We start from the raw sequence: 18,470 nt of genomic DNA on the forward strand, positions 1-18,470 counted from the left end.
AATATCTGGACAAAAAGTATTAGAGGAATTGGGTAAATATGGAGAGGTGGCAGGCTTTAAATTGAACAAATCTAAAACCAAAATACTTACTAAGAATGTAACTGAGATGCAGAAGAAAGAGATAGAAGAAACCTTGGGCTTACAAGTTGTCCCAAAAATAAAATACTTAGGAATTTGGCTAACCAAAAGGTGCTCATCTCTAAAAGAAGATAATTATACTCCATTAATCAATAAATTAAAACAAGATCTGGATAGATGGAAAAAGATCAAATTATCACTTATTGGCAAAATTGTGGCAATTAAGATGAGCATCCTCCCCAAGATTTTATTTTTATATCAAAATCTATCAGTAATTTTAAAGAATTTTTTTTTTCAGAATTAAATAAGACCGTTAGGGAATTTATTTGGGAGGGAAAAAAATCAAGGATCTCACTCAAAATTCTACAAGAAAAAAGAAATGTGGGAGGATTTGGACTCCCAAATTGGGAAATGTATTACAGAGCAGCAAAGCTGATATGGATAAAGGATTGGATCACCTTGGAGAATAAGAGAATCTTAGTGATAGAAGGACATGACCTACAGAAAGGGTGGCATGCATATCTATGGGACAAAGACAATAAAAAGAAAACCTACTTCCACAGGCATAAAATTAGAGACTCCCTAATACAAACGTGGGTGGGAATTAGGCAGAGATATTATTCAAAAGTCCCAAACTGGCTTTCCACGGCAGAGGCAATGATTTACCCCAACAGGTGGGGAATGGAGAAATTGTGCAGATACAAAGATATTGTCGATGGAGGGAGAAATATTAAATCAAATGAAGCCCTGAGAGATCAAGGTATAATCTTAGATTGGTGGACTTATCTGCAAATAAAATCAAGATACCAGAAAGATAAAGAAGAGTATGGCCTAGAATTAGGATATAAGGGATTAGACAAAATTTTGATGGGACCAGGGAAAAAAGCATTGGCCAAGCTGTATAACTATTTATTAGAGGAAGACAGAGACGAGGATACAATTAGAAATCAATTGAGAGCATGGGAGAAAAATATTGGACACAGTTTGAACTTTAATGAATGGGAAGAAGCCTGGAATAAAAATTATAAATTAACTAGAGCAGCCACATATAAGGAAAATCACTACAAAATGCTTCATAGGTGGCATTTGGCACCTGCAAGATTAGCAAAGATGTTCCCCAATGCGCAGCCAAATTGTTGGAAATGTGGTCATGGTCATGGCACCTTCTTTCATACATGGTGGACATGCCCCGAAGCAAAAAAGTACTGGTGTAAAATTTGGAGATGGGTGAAAGACATACTTAAAGAAGACATTGATCTGAATCCAGAAATATTTATCCTGGGAATGGTAAAGAAAAGGTACAGAAAGGAAAAGGTCCACCTCCTAATACATATAACTACAGCTGCCAGACTAGCATATGCTCAATACTGGAAAAAGAAAGACCTACCACCAGATGACCTTATAATTAACAAAATATTAGAGTGTGCAGAGATAAGTAAATTAACTCACGAGATAAATGATGATGAAAATTCTGACTATGATACTGTGTGGGGAAGATGGTACAAATGGATAGATGATAGAATTAAGGAAGAGTGCATAAAAGGTGCAGAAATCAATTAGAAATGTATAGTACAAATGACACCAGACACTTATTCATGTATATATGTACAAACACTGCGAATCCGATGTTAAACAGAATTGTTATTATATTTTATTTGTGTAAAAAAAATCAATAAAAATTGTATTAAAAAAAAAAAGATAGGAGGTCTGCCCAATTGGACTGTTGGTAGTTGATGTAGCATCTTAGGTATTGCTCTGTCATGGCATTCAGTCTCTCTGCCCTCCCCCCCATTGGTGCTCGGGTGAAACGCTGAGCTGAGGCCTTGGGATGACCCTATGGATCATAGGAACTCCCTCCAGAATTTTGCTGTGAACTGGACCCCTCAGTCAGAGATGATTCTTCTGGGTACTCCATGCAGGCGGTAGATGTGTTTCAGGAACAGTTTGGATAACTGGCGGGCTGAGGGAACTCAGGACTTTCTTCTTGTGTCAAGTTATGAAAATCTGTTTGCATGGGTGTCTTTGTTGTGTTAGCATCTTTCATGTTGCAATGATGCAAAACTTGTTCAATTTTATCTTCTTGTGAAAGACTAAACCCCTTCTGTGTTTTTTCAATATGAACACCTAAATAAGTGCTAATATGACCTAATGATTTCAATGTGAAGTATCTCTGCAAAGCTTTGGCAAAAATCTCACTCATTTGCTTATTTGGACCAATATAAATATCATCAACATAAACAAGAACTATCTCATATGCATTGTTAGATCTTTTTGTGAACACGCACTCATCAGTTTCGGACTTAATAAAGCCCATTGAATTTAGTTTGTCAGTAAGACATAAGTACCACATTAAACCAGATTGTTTCAGACCATAGAGACTTTTGTTTAGGAACCAGGTATCCCCTTCTTGCTGTCGGAATCCTGGAGAACTTTTCACATAGATCTCTTCGTCTAGGTCTGCATGTAATAAGCCGTGTCAACATCAAACTGGAAAACTTCTAAACCAAGGATAGTTGCAGTTGCTAAAGCAATTTTTACACTCTCAGTTCTGACTGTCGGTGAGTAGGTATTTGTGTAGTCCTCAGGATAACGTTGAGCGAAACCCTGAGCTACAAGTCTGGCCTTGTACAGTGACTCACCATTTGGTTTCTTTTTGATTCTGTAGACCCATCGAGTGCCAATGACCTTTTTGTTTGCTGGAGGTTTTGCAGGTGTAAATACTTTAAGTTTCTTTAGACTGTCCATTTCAGCCTGCATTGCCTCATACCATTTGTCTTGCTCTGAATCAGGGAGCTGCTTGATTTGCGTGAAATTATCAGGTGGAAGTGTAACATTGCAAATCAAAGGCAAGGGTGCTTTTGTCAGTTGCCAAGAATATCGTTGTGGAGGGATTCCTTTTGTGACCCTCTTGGAACGTCTCGGAACAACTGTCCAGTCTTCTTCTGCTTCGTCCTCGTCCTCACTTTCGTCGCTAGCGTCAGCATCCGCGGCTTGCGAAGACGGAACATCGAGTTGAGAAGAATCAGTGGAATCTTGATCATCAATCTGCGTAGCATCAGCGGTATCATCTCTGGGAAAATAAACTCCAGGATCATTGGAATGAATCCTGGACCAGTCAATATCTTCCTCAAAATTAGCAGATTGGGAAATCACAATTGCATGTTTAGAGTCAATAAATCTGCTCCATTTTGAGTTATCATCAATACCCATAAATCTCAGTCTCTTTGCTGTTGGACCTCCTTTTCTTCTTTGAGCTAAGGGAATGTTCACCATAGTGTATGAACCAAAAATATGGATGTTTTTAAGATTGGGCTTGTAGCCATACAACAAGAAGAAAGGAGTCTGATTTGTTACACTGCTCGAAGTACGGTTGACAATGTAATTTGCGTACTTGATAGCTTCACCCCAGTATATCATATCAAGGTTGGCGTCTTCTAGGAGACAACGCATCATGGTTTGCAGTACCTCTCCGTTGTGAGCCGGTATGTCAGGGGCCGAAGTCTGATGAATAATTCCATTCTTACGCATCCAGTCCTGGAAACGCTGAGACATGAATTCGGCACCACGATCACTCTGGATTCTGGTGATGCGAACTTGGTGTTGGGTAGAAACAAGGGTTGCAAAGTCTTTAAAGATCTGAAAAGTCTCTGATTTTTCTTTCATAGGATATACATATCCATATCTAGAGTAATTATCAACAATTGTTAGAAAATATTTTCTACCACCAAATGATGGCGGGAATGGACCAACTATGTCAATGTGAACCAAATCAAAAATGCGTGTTGACAGGCGTGTAGCGCGTTTGGGAATGGCTGCTGCTTTGGATTTGGCCTTTTTGCATACAGCACAATCCAAAAACACCTTACACCCCTTTAGATCCAAACCTTTTGCGAACTCCGGCATCTTCCTAAGAACACTGAAACTGGCATGCCCCAATCTTCTATGCCATTTGTGGATACACCTGGAATGCAAAGGTTTACCTGTTAGTGAATTCTCAACATTGACATTTTTATGCGGAACCTCAGGCTTGCTCTGAGCAACCTGTTTACCAATTCTATTTTTGTTGGCTTTAGGAGCCTTTGGAATAGCAACAGGATCTCTCTCTGGAGCATCTCTCTCTGGGCCTGTGCGTTCCCTTTTTGGAGTTTGCATACTTGCCTGTGTTTGTGGTTTAGGCTTTGGCTTTAAGTAATAAACACCACCAATTAATATGGTTTCAGCAACAATATCTCCATCTTTAACTATGTAACTTGCTTTTTCAAGGTGGTGAACTTGGAACTTTAACATTCTAGACAAGTGACACTGACTAAGCAAATTACTGGTTGCTGTTGATATGTAATAAACATCAGGAATGAATGCATCGAGCTCTTCAACATAAACAGTTCCTTTTCCTTTGACCTGACAAGGATGATTGGAAAAAGAATAAAGTTGACGTAGTTCTGGTTCAGGCTCGTGCATTTCTGTGAAAAGTTCCTTTCTGGAGGTAACATGCAATGCTGCACCACTGTCCAAAGTCCACAGGAGTCGTCTGTCATACTCTGGTTGAGGTTGTGGATCATTGGTTAAAGCCAATGTGGCGAGTGGAGTTTGTGGATCACGCCGGGGACCACGACGACCTTGTCTTCCGCCTCTGCCTCTGCCTCTGGAATCTGTTCCTCTGGGCTGGTATGTGACGGGAGCTGGAACTCGTTGGGGACAATCCCGGGTGGCATGTCCCACACGATTGCAGGTGTAGCATCTTGGCATCCTTGGAGGGTAGGTCCTTCCTCGGAAGGGGTGCCTAGCTGGAGCCTTTGATGCGGGTGGTCCTCTCAAGTGTGGAGTAGCTAGCATGAATGCCTCTTCTTCAATTAAAAGTCTACAGACATTGTCCACTGTGCGTTGAGCAATAGGGACTTGGTTAATTTTTGTAACAGCATCTTTCCATTCATAATTCAAAGAGTTAATAATGATGCTGATCATTTGAATATCTTCAATGTTATGGCCTCTTTCTCTCAATTCTGTTCTCAGACCTTTCAGTTTGGTCAAATGTCCTCCAATTTGTTCACCAGATTTCAATCTCGAACCGTGGAGTTCAGACATGAGTAAACATGAAGATTCAATTGAGATAGGCCTGTAGCAATTTTCCAATTCAGCCCAAATTTGTCGGGCCGTTGTATTTGGTGGAAAAGTGACCTGCAGTTCAGTATCCATGGACATCAATAATGTTGTGCGAGCCCTTATCTCTAAATCTCTTATTGCATAAGTCCAAGGTTGAGCAGGTGGGTTAAATACCATACAGTGCGTGCCTTCTCTAAGAAGCAATAGTGTAATCTCACTGACCCAGGCTTTGTAATTGTGTCCTGACATTTTTAGTTTTGACTCACCAGTTAGTGGAGAGACAGAAAATGCCTGGTAAGGAGCCTGCATTTGGTGTGCTGGCTGTGCTGGCAGAAATGCCTGTGGTATTTGCTGTGCCTGTTGTGGACCTAAAAATGGTCTTGGTTGTGCCATTGAAGGTGGGCCAGGAGGTGGCCCTCTTTGCACTTGTGGCTGTGGCACATATGCAGGCATTTGTAGCTGCTGTGGCTGATGCACTGGAATCTGCTGTATTCCAGTTGCCATTTGTGCTTGATCTGCAATATTGGCATGACCTGCTGGAGATGCAGTCATTTGCCTTTGCTGTGTTCCATCTAAAAGGACACCAACACCACCAGGGGGTGTTGGAGTTTGAGCCCGTGGAGACACTTGTGGCGTTTCAGCTTGAATCTCTGAGTGAGTTAGAGACAGGTTTGCCAGGGTCTGCTGTAGTAATTTAAAATGTTCATCTAAGCTCCTTTCTCTTTCAGCTTCCTGTAGTAAATTACTTTCACCAGCAGATGGTGCTGCACCTTCGGGCAGCTCAGTTTCAAGAAATGATTGCGTGGCAGGTTTATATGTAACTTGATCAGGGAGACTTTCATGTGACGTATGCAGTGCCATCTGTCTTAATTGGCCTGACACAGAATCCACCAGGGGGAGTGTCTTTGGCTCCGAGGAAGAAGACAAGATGGTGCTTTTTGAAAAATTTAAGTCACAGGATTCTTCCTTATCATGCTCAAGCATAAACAAATCTCTCTTAAATCGAGACAGTTCATTTTCATAATATTTTACATGCTCACGATAGGATTTGATGGCCATCTCACGCTGGGTGAGCTCAGGGCTTTGAGAAGAATAATGAATTACTTCTCTCTCTGCGTGGGGGTGAAAAAGCTTTGCCGTTTGTGGAAACTTTCTTGGCCTGGCACCAAGCACATCGTAATCTGTGGGCTCTGGTAGAATAGATTCATAGCATGCAAATTGAAAAGAAAAAGCTACCGACCTCAGTCGCAGTTCATTATCTTCAAAAGCAGCTGTTCTGATATCTGTCCTTTGATGTGTTTCCGAAAGCATTTTCAGATCTTCTTCACCCATGGCACCTTCTTGTTTCAATTGTGTAGCCGTAGCAAGAGGCTGGAATCTTGAGGGCGTTACTATCTCCTGTTCTTCTTCCAAAGAGGATAAAGCTCTGTGCTTCATTTTTCCTTTTTTCTTCTTCTGTTTCGGCATCTTAGCAAAATAATTAGCGTACCTCAGTAGCTAAAAACTAATTGCCTATGCGCTCTTATCAGAAGTAACAAAACAAGGAAAAAAGCCATAAATCAAACCATCCTCTGCTACCAGATGTCAGGGCATTTATTAATCCCATGTTTGGCTCTGGGACTAATTACCCTGGTTTAGAGGAGATGAATCGAGGCTTATTCCTTGTTGCAATAATCTGAAAAGAAACGCGAGGAAGGTTTCTAATAAAACTCATTTATTTGTTATAAAGAAAATAAAACACCTCACTAACTAAGAAAAGTTAATTGTTACATTTTGGAAGAAATTTGGGCCAGCTGCCTTTCAGCAACCGGCACCCATGGCAAGAGAACAAAGGAAAGAGTGTGTGAAGAGCAAGTGAAGGAATGTGGGTGGATATGGAAACACGTAGCTTACTGATAAGAAGTTGGCAAAGCTACGGAGAGTCTGACAGTCCAGAAATGATGAGTTCAGCTGGCAAATAAAATAACGCAGTGACAGGCCAGCTGTAGGGTATAAAGTGTGCCTGTTTGGAGAATAAGTCTATTACAGTCCAGATCACTGTGTTTCCACCACTCCTCGGCAGTTCTACTATGAAATCCATTGCAATCTCCTCCCATGGTCTTGTTGGTTCAGCTACTGGCTGCAGCAGCCCGGGACGGCTTCCTGGTCATTTCTTCATCGTGGCACAGATGGTACAACTTTTCACATAACTGTCTATGTCCTTTCTCATGTGGGGCCACCAGAACTGTCTTCGTACTAAGTGCAGAGTCTTTAGGAAGCCGAAATGTCCCACTGGTTTAACGTCATGGCTTCTCTTGAGGATCAGGGTGCATAGAGTCTCTGGAACATAGAGTTTTGTTCCCTTCCATGCTAGGTCATCCATTTTTGTCAAGAAATATTGATTGTCTCGGAACCAGGGGTCCACCGATGTTTCAGTTTTGAGTCTTGTTGTTAAGTCACTTGCAGGTTGGCCTTGCTGGTCATGACGTTGCCGACTGGTGACTACTTGACCTACTCCTTGGGCAGAGGGGATGATCGCATTCACTACCTGCTCCCGCTCACTGTTGTATTGAGGCATTCGGGAGAGGGCATCGGCCAGAAAGTTCTTCTCCCCTGGGATGTGTTTCAGCTCAAAGTTGAAATGACTGAAGTATTGAGCCCACCGGACTTGTCTAGGCGACAATTTCCGTGGGGTCCTGAGGGCCTCCAGATTCTTATAGTCAATCCAAACTTTGAACGGTTGTTGGCCTCCTTCTAGCAGGTGTCACCAGGTCAACAGCGCCCATCTCACTGCGAATGCTTCCTTTTCCCACGCCGCCCATCGTCTTTCTGTGTCGGTGAGTTTGCGGGATGAGTAGGCAGAAGATTGTAGATTCCCTTGGCTGTTCTTTTGGAGTAGCACAGCCCCCACTGCCACATCACTGGCATCTGCTTGGATGACGAAGGGTTATTCGGGGTCAGGATGCTTTAAGACCGGTTCTTTTGCAAACATTTCTTTTAGTGTTTCGAATGCCTGTTGGCAGGCCAGGTCCCACTGTACAGGTTGTCCTGGGTGGGGTTTTGTTGCTGGACTCCCTGTTTTTAGGAGGTCCATCAGAGGTTTGGCAATTCTTGCAAAAGAGGGGATGAATTGTCTGTAGAAGTTTGCGAACCCCAGGAAGCTTTGCAGTTGTCTGCGGGTGCAAGGAGGTTGCCAGTTTAGAACTGATTGTACTTTGTATCCCCTCATTTGACACTCAGTAGCCTAAGTAGTCTAGCCGTGACTGGTGGAACTTGCATTTTGATAGCTTGACATATAGGTTCGCCCCCAGCAGTTTTTCCAGCACTTGGCGGACGAGAGGTATGTGTTCGTCTATGGTTTCCGTGTAAATGAGACTATCATCTAGGTAGACGAGGACCCCCTTATAGAGGTGCTTATGTAGAACCTCATTTATCAATTGCATGAACACTGCCGGGACTCCCTGCAGTCCAAATGGCATCACCTTAAATTGGAAACTCCCTAGGGGGCAGTTGAATGCTGTTTTCCACTCATCTCCTTCCCTGATGCATACCCGGTAGTAGGCTTCATGGAAGTCTAGTTTGGTGAAAACTTTCCCTTTGGCCAGGTGGGCTAACATATCTTTCATGAGGGGAAGGGGATATAATATCCCCTTGATATCTCTGAAATCAACCACCAGGCACATAGAGCTGTCTTTCTTCTCTTTGAAGAGGACCAGTGCCGCAACCCGTGGTTTGGCTGGCTCAATGAAACCCCTCTGTAGGTCCTTGTCTATGTAGTTCCGCATTTCTTGCATTTCACGGGGTGTCATGGCATACAATTTGGGTTTAGGTAGTTTTGCCCCAGGGATGATCTCGATGGCACAATCGGCCTCACAGTGGGGGGGGGCAGAACGTCACACTTGGCCTTGCTAAACACCTCTGCAAGGTCTTGGTACTCCTCTGGGATTTGTTCTGTCTCACGGGAGCTGTCGGATGCGGCCGCCAGTTGCTCTGGTGTGCCCTTAGGGAGGGACCCTTGTTGTGGCAGGAGGGGTTGGGGCCCCTGCATGGGGGGCATCTCGCCTGGTTGGAGCAGCAGGGGTTGGGGGGTTGCTATCCTCAGCCTGCGGGTTCCCTCTTGCCACCAGATGATGGGGCCCCATTTGTCTAGCCAAGAGAGTCCCAGTATGACTGGATCTGTCATTTTGGGGGCTATTATGAACCGAATCGTTTCCCAGTGATCTGCTAGCTCCAGCTTCACTGGTTCGGTCAGGTGTGTGGTGTAAGTTCCCCCCACTAGAGACCCATCAACTTGTTCAAATCGAATTTGGTGGTTGAGCTTTTTGACTCGGATCCCTAATTTTAGGACTGTGGGTTTAGGTTTAGGTTTTGGGTAGGTTAATCAGGCACCTTGTGCAGCCTGAATCTATTAGGGCTTGGAAAGTCCCTTGGGTCCTTGTTTTTGGGGCCATTAGGCATATAGGGAAGAGAAAAGGGTGGATGGGTCCATCACCATTCGTGATTCAACCTCGTCCTCATTGTCATACGATTCGGGGGATTGATTTCCATCATCTGGGATCCCCCTTGTTTCGGTTAGGTGGGCAAAAACCTCTGGACCCTGGGGGATTTTCCGTGGCACGTTGGTGGTGCGCTTGGGCCCGCATTCTGGTTGTGCCTTGGGTGGTGGGTCTGATCTCGGCCTCGGGGTTCCACACACTGCGGCCAGGTGACCAATCCCCGCATACATGTAGCACCTCAGCAGGCTCTGTGGGATGACAGGCCTCTGGGTAGGCTGTGGTGCTGTGGTTTCTCATCTAATGGGTGGTCCCTGGTCCAGTTGGCCCCTCTGCTTGCCATCTGGTTGCTTTGACATGTCATTGGCTCGCAACCCTCTGTCGACTTTTATCGCTACTCGGAACCATTCAGAGAGTCGGTTTGGGATATCCAGATAAGCGGTCACTTGGGCGATTCACTTGTCTAGGCTTGTTCTAAAGAAATACACCAGTAGTCGCTCTGGTAAGGGAGGTAAGGTCCCAATGACTCTCCTGAATTCACGAATATGCTCTCTGATGGGCCTCCCCTTCTGCATTAGGTTCCTGAGCTCGTCCTCCACATAGGGGTCCTCCTCTGCCTCCTCGAACCGGGCTCGTAGTAGTTGTAAGAACCCATCTGCGTCTTGCAGTTGGGGAGCCCTGTTCTTGTAGAGGGCTGCTGACCACCTCCTTGCTTCTCCCTCCAACTCTTCTGAAATGGCACTCGCTAGGGCTCTGGGAAATGAGTAGAGGTGTCCATAGTGCTTGATGTAGATCTCAGCTGTGTCGAGGAATTGGGTTAGCTGGTCTGGATTGCCATCAAACTTCCTCTGAAATGGGGTGGGTCCTCCCTCGCTGCCCTCTCCTCCCAGTGCGGGGCTCTGTAAGCCTGGCCTTGGTGCCGCTGGTCCTCTTCCTCATCTCTCATTCTAGGGTAGGGAGGTGATGTCCTATCCAGGCTGCTCTGCTTGCTATGTAAGGGAGGAACCCATGGATGCATCTTTGGGCTCCTTCTCCTTCTGCTGGCGGGGGGGAAGGGCTGTGCTTCAGTCTACAGCCTCTCGGTTCATCAGCCCAAACTGGCTCCCTCTTCTCCTTTGGCCTGCATGATGGCCCCTCCTCCCGAAGGATGGCACAGTCAAATTTCTCCTTCAATTCATCTATGGGGCTTTCAAGTGGCTTCCCTGAAACTTTTTGGGGCCTGGCCTGCTGCCAGTCCCATAGCCAGTCTGCCCTCCCCAATTTACTTAGGGGTTTCCCCTTCCCCTGAACACTCGGGTAGGGAAACTCAGCCTCTGCAGATTTTGGCAAAACCCCCAAATACTCATCTTTTCTCTTCTTGGGTTGTAGCATGATCATCTGATCTTGGCTGTCTGGCAGCTTCGATGGAGGAAGGGGGAGTTGAGGCTCCGTAGTATCCAAGCTGGCTGGGATCAGAACTGGCTCTTTTCCAGTTGCCTAAATTAAACTCTCCTCGGACAGTTTACTTTCTGCCATGACGTCTGGGCTGCGTCTCCATTCACTCCATACATCTGGAAGGGAGCTGGAGGTTTGGAGGTCAGCCAGCTTGGCTTGGAAAGGAGTGTTGGCTATCTGTCAGGTTTCAGTGTCATCTCAAATAAAATTGCATTTCTAAATAGTCTTTGATGAAAACTTTCATTTATTAAGCATGACAATCTGTCCCCGATTATGTCGTAGCCAACACTGACTTCCTGACCCCAAACCTTCCCTTTCCGTTCCCCAATTCTCTGCGTCTCATTGGCCATCTTCCAAATCACTCTCCTCATATCTACTACTTCAGCTCCCAGGAATGTCCCCCCTCCCATCTCATCTCCTAGGGGATATTATCTTCAGGGAAAATAAGTAGGTGAAAAGTCAAGCGTCCTCTTGCCAGCTGCCCCCTCTTCTCCTCCTTATGTCAGCACTGGAACGAATGTAGTTTGGAGTGCTGATAAAGGAATCAAGAGGAGGAGGTATTAATAGAGGTATTAATAAAGAAGTTTCATTGGAAGACAGTAAAGCATCTCCCCTACTATTACAGCAATCGCATCGCTCACTACAAACACATCAGGTTGCACTTAGAATCCATATGAACAGAATTAATCATGGACTCTGGATTACCAAGAGTGCTATACTAAATTCCCTAAGCCAGCTTTTTCACTGTCACTGGGGGCAGATTGATCTCCATGCTGTGGAGTGGCTTCCTGAGGCCTCAAATTGGAAGCAAATTCTTCTGTCTTTCAAACAGCCAACCATACCACTGATGTTATTCAAGATGAAGGCACATCTAGTCTCCTTTCAAATCTTTCCCGTCAGAGTTTTCTGTGAGGAAAGGGTTAAACCATTAACTGTTAACGTGTGAGCTCCCAAAGTTGCTGTCTCTTCCACATTCTCAACCTTGGAAAAGAGAGAGAAAGAAAGTGGGAGTAAGCCAGCCTTGTCCAGCAGAGATATACTTAACAGCACAGAAATCGGTCTCATTAATGCTTTTGGCGCTCTCCCAAGGAAAGAACAAGATAACATACTATTCAAGTTAGGAAATTTAAAGAAATCCTTATTGGACATAATCGACACAGCTGAACTGCTTATTGATCTGGTTTCCCCTATAATTGAGCCTCTTACTTCTCCCCCAAGGGGCAAGGATTGCTTGAAAATGAGATCATGGAAAACAGAAGCCAAGATACACAGGGGCCATTAGAAGCCCCAGTAGAGAAGGAGATGTTAGCATCCTTATGTGATGATCCTATGATACCTTTAGCACCACATCAAGAAATTGAGAGAGGACCCACGTCATTATCATCAGCTCAAAGCCGAATGGAGCACAACCAAATAACCCCCTGCTCTACACCTAGAGAAGAGACATCGGAATGGCAAGTCTTGTTAGCTGATGCTAAATCCTCTTACCCTGAACAATTTTACCAGGAATCGACACAGAATTTAGATGGGCACCCCTCCTTTTAGAGAAGACCAATTTCGTGCGTGACGACACCTCAAGTCATTGCAACAACCATACAACTTCCCTTTGTATAAATTAAATTTCCTGATGAGCTACAAAAGAAGATCCCCTCTCCATCATAACCTGGCATATAGCGGGTTGGACTGTTCCATCAAAAGACCAACAGTTTTTTGACTATATATCACAATTTCACATTCCCTTCTTACAGGAAACCTGGGCCTCCGGAGAGATACAGTTAGATGATTATTGGGTTAACTCTATCCCAGCTATCCCAAGTAAGAAGGGGGGAAGAGCTAAAGGGGGTATTGTGACATTAGTGAATACATCCTTGCAATTTAAATGTGTATCACTGCCAACTTTGCAGCCATGTGTTGTGACTACCTTACTCTTATTTAAACAGGTGAAAATTTTGCTTTTCAATATCTATATTCCCCCACTTAATAAGAATAATTTGATCAACAAGATTTGGGATGGCATAGAAGATTTTATCCTGGGCTGCTTAGATAAATACTCTACAGCAGCAATAATTATTGGGGGGGGGACTTAAACGCTAGGATGGGCCCAAACGATCAAGCTTTATTTAATCAATTTAAGATCCATTATGATAAGAATGTACCAGAAGAACCCCTGCATCCCAGACAATTTAAAGACACTAAGGCAAATCGGGCAGGACTGTGTGTAAAAGAGATGACTGTACGCTTGGAGTGACTACCCAGCAGACTATACTTATCGAGGAGCAGGAAGAAAATCCACAGTTGACTACTGGATAATATCATACGACCTCCTGAAGTTCTTGCAGAAGTTGGAGGTAGACTCACGTCTAGAAAGCGATCACGATTATCCTTAGTCTTACATTACAGCAGAAATTACTAAAGGTTGGCTCAAACTACCTACCCAGATTAGAGAGCCAAAATACTCAGGTAAAAATTAAATGGACCAAGAAAAATGCAAAGAAAGTTACTAAATGGATGTTAGTTCCAGAAACCATAGAATTACATATATCTCTACTAAGAAATAAGTTTGAAGAACCATACTTAGAGGAGTTTGAAACTTTAATTTCAAATTTAAAATCGGTTCTCACTAAGAGAATACTAGCTCACTCCAAAAAGCCAGTTTTAAAGAACAAAAAATGGTTTGATAGAGATTGCGTGCAATTAAAAAGGATATATAATAAGGTGTACAGAAGAAGTAAAAATGACCCTTCTGAGGATCACACTCACTTCTTAAAACAGTTGAAAGCACAATATAAGACATTCCTAAAAGAAAAGAAAAGTGCGGCTTTGAAGGAGTCTTGGCAGAGATTAATTATATCAGTCAAGACAAAAAATACATCCCTTTTTTGGTACATCACCAGAGGATTGGGGAAATCACCCCTACCCCCAACTAATCAGGTACCAATTCAGGCCTGGGAAGAATATTTTAGAGAGTTATATACAGACCCCGACTATGAAACTAAGGAGAGCCAAATTAGTTTGGACCAAACTGCTTACTGGCCCCCTGTCACACCAGAAGAGGTATCCCGGCTGATCGAATCCCTTAAGGCTAATAAGGCACCTGGTGCTGATAATGTCCTCCCAGAAATAATCAAAAAGAACACCAGTTGGTGGGCCCCACTTTTAGCATCGCTGTTTCCATTTATAGATAAAATGGGCCATATGCCAAGAGATTGGGGATTAGCAATTATTATACCAATCTATAAAAAGGGTAATAGAAATGATCCAGAAATTATAGACCCATTAGCCTTTTAAGTGTTATTAGTAAAGCTAAACACCTAAACTATAAACTCCAGGATTGGCTAATTTCAGGGGGGATAATCAAGGATGAACAAGGAAGATCTATGGTGGATCATATCCTGATACTTCACCATCTGGTGCAAAAATATATGTACAAAAAAAAAATAAATCCTCTCTCTACGTGGCCTTCCTTGATTTTAAGCAGGCCTTTGATTCAATATCCAGGAACACCTTCTGGGAGAAATTAAAATGCACTACAATCGATAAATGCCTCCTTTTCCTCATACAAAAATTGTATGCCAATTCCACCTTGAAAGTGAGGTGTAATCCTCAAGGGACTTTAATTGGTCCAGTAAGGGTTCAAAAAGGGGTACGGCAGGGCTGCATCCAGTCCCCCTCCCTTTTTAACTTCTATATTAACCCCCTGATTGATCTCTTACAGAACCCTGATCTACATCCTCCTAACATAGCACAACGCAAAATCCCAATTCTCCTTTATGCCAACGATGCTGCTATTATTTCACAAACGCCCATAGGATTGAAGAGAGCAATTAGGGCAACACTTGGCTACTGTAGACAGAACAAGTTGGTCCTTAACTTTGATAAATCAAAATTTTTAGTTTTTGCTAAAAGACCCAGCCAATACTCCTGGAAAATTGAAGGACACAGATTGGAACAGGTTAGGACATTTAGATATCTTGGGGTTGTTTTCCACTTATAAGGGACATGGAAGGCACAGCTGGAGCAGACATTGCAAGCAGCCAATAGGTCCTCAAATGCAATTAAACACTTCTTTTATACAGGCGAAGATCAATTAGTACCTGCTGCCTTAAAACTTTTTGAGGCCAAAACATTGGCACAAATTCTTTATGGGGCACAAACAGGAATCCTTGCAAAGAAAAACTTGCTAGAAACTATACAAACCAAATTCCTGCAAGCCATCTTAGCTACACCCAAAGGAACTCCAAATGCCCAGTTAAGAATTGAGACAGGTATGCCTCAAATTCAGGTAAGAGCCTGGAAGATGATGATCATTTATTGGCTAAAAATTCATTACTTTCCAGAGAGACTGTCCCCACTAGAGCTGACTGACAACTTCCCCTCCCCTGGAAACAGGCGATAGATCACAAGCTGGGCTCTTATGGGCTCTCATTGGTATTCTTAATGTCCCTCAGCTTTGACAAAGAAAAGCAAGTGGTAATTGATAGACTGAAGGACATGGAGTTCCAAGAAGAACTAAATAGGTTGTCTCTCCACAGTAGGGACAGAATCTTTTTTTTTCAAGCAGGGTGTGTGGGAATCAGCAGGATATCTAAATGATCTGATCTTCCCAAAACAAAGAATAGCTTTCTTCAGAGCCAGATTTAATATTCTCCCCTCAGCACTTCTCCAGGGTAGGTACAAAAGAACACCAATAGCAGAACGGGTATGCATATCTGGAAAGGGAGAAGTTGACAATATCTCACATGTTTTATTGTACTGTGAATTATACAGAGTGCATAGGTCAATATACATTCTCCCCTTACTAGAGAGATTGCCAGGGAGGACAGACAACTTTTATGTAGGCTTTCTCCTCCAAGACTCAAATCCAGCTACCACATGTGCAGTGGCAAAATTCTGTGTCACTGCAATGTTCACAAGAAAAAAATTAGTTACCGAATTATAATGACAACTGGTGCCAATTTTTTTGACATATCTATAACAATACATTTACTCACATACTTATCGGCTCTACACGCATGTAAATTAGGTTTGAGATCATGTATTTTCATAACAGAGATGTTATTATTCATGATTAATGTCAGTATTATTTTTAATTTATTGTATGTCTATTGTTGGTCAATGACTATAATAAAGTTTTATTCTATTTTATTCTAAGGGCTCCTTTTCAGGAATTAATTGGGTTTTCGGGAGCTATAAATCGCACCCTCACCCACTCCGCTCTGACGTCACCACTGGAAGTTCATGTTGTCCTTGTCTTATCCTGAGCTCAAGGGTTTAAGACATGGGTGTCAAACTCGCGGTGTCACATTGACGTCATGTGACATTTCACTATGTTTTTTCCCTTTATGGAGCTGGAGTGGGCATGGCCTGTGCATGATACATCATTCCTGTTACTGGGTCCTGATTAGAGGATATTTTCACTGTTGGCTGATTATTTGTTAAACTGGGATGGTAGTGAAACCAGAAGAGAAATGATTTCCTATCATAATGGATCCATACAATGCCACTTGACAGTGACATAGCCCAGCTGGACTGGAACTGGTAATAAGGGAGACCAATTGTTATGCTGATGCTTAATGCCAACTTAAAAATGGGTGGGTAATCCTTTAACTCAGAAAACATCTTGCATCAGCCTGCCAGTTGTCTGAGATTTGACGTTGATTTTACATGGGCTAAGAGCTGTACTGCAATCAATCAAAGTGCCTCAATAACTTAGGGATTGTAGGTAATCAAGCAAAACAGATTTCTCTTCATGGCTCCAAGACTTTGTTTTAATTTATTGAATAACTATCCAAGGTCTTGATCTAATGTGGGTGCTCACTGTTCTCATGATAAAGACAATCAAGATTCTGTTACTTTTGTATATCAATACATATATCCATGCTTCTGTAGCACAGTTTATGGGTTCAGTACAAATATTAAGAATTTTTAAAATAAATAATATGCTCTTTAGCTATGTTACAATTGTAAGTTTAGAAATATTCTAAGATAAATAATTACAAGCTATGCACCTAAACTTTTCTCCATTTGTATCCTCTTTTGTCCTCATTTTCCTCCTTTTGCTCAGTATATGCAAATATCTGGTTCTTACTTTCTCATGTATGGTGTACGATATGGCTGAAGAATAGTATAATAGGGGTTAATATGGCTCAGCAGCTGATTTATCTCCATTACTTCTGTTTTTATCTTCTATCTAGTTATCAAACCTACAATACATCAGGCCAAGAAATCTAATTTTGCCTCTGCAAATACTACCTTCCCACCTTTCCACAAGAAAACTGAGGACTACTTGGTGAAATACAAACTGCTTGACCAGAGGGGCAGAATGAAGAAGATTCAGCATATCTCTGAGCATTGGAATAGGAAATAGGCCAGGTTTCTATTTATTAATGAAGGAGACTTTGAAAGTTATACAGATTATTCAGCCAACAAACAAGTATGCAATTAAACAAATATAATGGAAGCATTCTGCTTAGACACATTCTCCCTGATTCATCAAAGATGCCCCAGATGCAGCAGCAGAAAACTCTTTCCTATGTCTATATAAAAGACTGAAAATTTGCATGTACGTTCATGACTATTTGCAGGTTGACTGTTTCTGCTTTCTGTCTCCTAATAGATGAATGGCATGGTCTACTATACCAATGTGTAATGTTTGATTAGAGTATTTGAATTCCATTTATGGTGGGTTTTGATATTGGGAGTGAGATTGCAGGTTAAACATGAAGCAGTACAGGCTGATGGTGATGATGGTGATCTCATAACTACCATGGTGGTTCAACATAGATTGGTAGGTTGTTTTTTTTAACTGCAGTGTGGAGATAAGAAAAAGTGACTAGCCCAAGTTACTCAGTCAATTTCTGTACCTAAGGAGGACTAGTCTCCAAGCTTCGATCTAACACATATCTTCACACTACAGCATTACTGGTTTTCATATATGTAGTTTCAAGACATCTACGTTTCTCAGAATTATGCAAATACCATTTTTCTTGAAAAGAAGGCACTCCTTTTGAATTCCATCTTCATTTCATTACTGTACTTTGTCTCTTTCTGATTTGAGTGTGTGAGTATGGGTGGGTTTATTTTTTTGTTTGATTTATTTCCCACCTTTCCTCTAAGAGTTCAAGGTGACTTTCATGAGATCTCCATGCATTCTACCCCTACAAGAACAATCCTGTGGGCAGAGTCATTCATGGCCATTCCATTCCATGGCTAAGTGGGGGCTTGAGTATCAGTCTCCCCACTCACAGACTACCATTTTAATCATAATATCGCACTTAACTACATTACTCTACACTACATAGACCTAGAGAATAGAAGGCAACACATGTAGAGTAAAATGAAGAATTCTTTTCTTTAGGCCAATGTCTTTGTGATAACATTTTTCTG

General features: G+C 42.6%; 1 protein-coding gene across 4 annotated transcripts in view; it reads left to right on the plus strand.

The window, feature by feature from the left end:
• The window catches only part of PDE1C (phosphodiesterase 1C), a 1,150,117-nt gene extending 1,132,554 nt beyond the window's left edge, over nucleotides 1-17,563 (plus strand). For all 4 annotated transcript variants that reach the window (XM_060686088.2, XM_060686092.2, XM_060686093.2 and 1 more), the window contains one exon: nucleotides 17,279-17,563. In XM_060686088.2, the coding sequence (XP_060542071.1) occupies nucleotides 17,279-17,451 (173 nt within the window). In that variant the 3' untranslated portion in view covers nucleotides 17,452-17,563. The remainder of the gene's footprint in view (nucleotides 1-17,278) is intronic.
• The last annotated feature ends 907 nt before the right edge of the window (nucleotides 17,564-18,470 follow it).

This window comes from Pantherophis guttatus, chromosome 4, assembly GCF_059756535.1.
Source record: "Pantherophis guttatus breed Tessera chromosome 4, ASM5975653v1, whole genome shotgun sequence".
In the NCBI taxonomy this organism is placed as follows: domain Eukaryota; kingdom Metazoa; phylum Chordata; class Lepidosauria; order Squamata; family Colubridae; genus Pantherophis; species Pantherophis guttatus.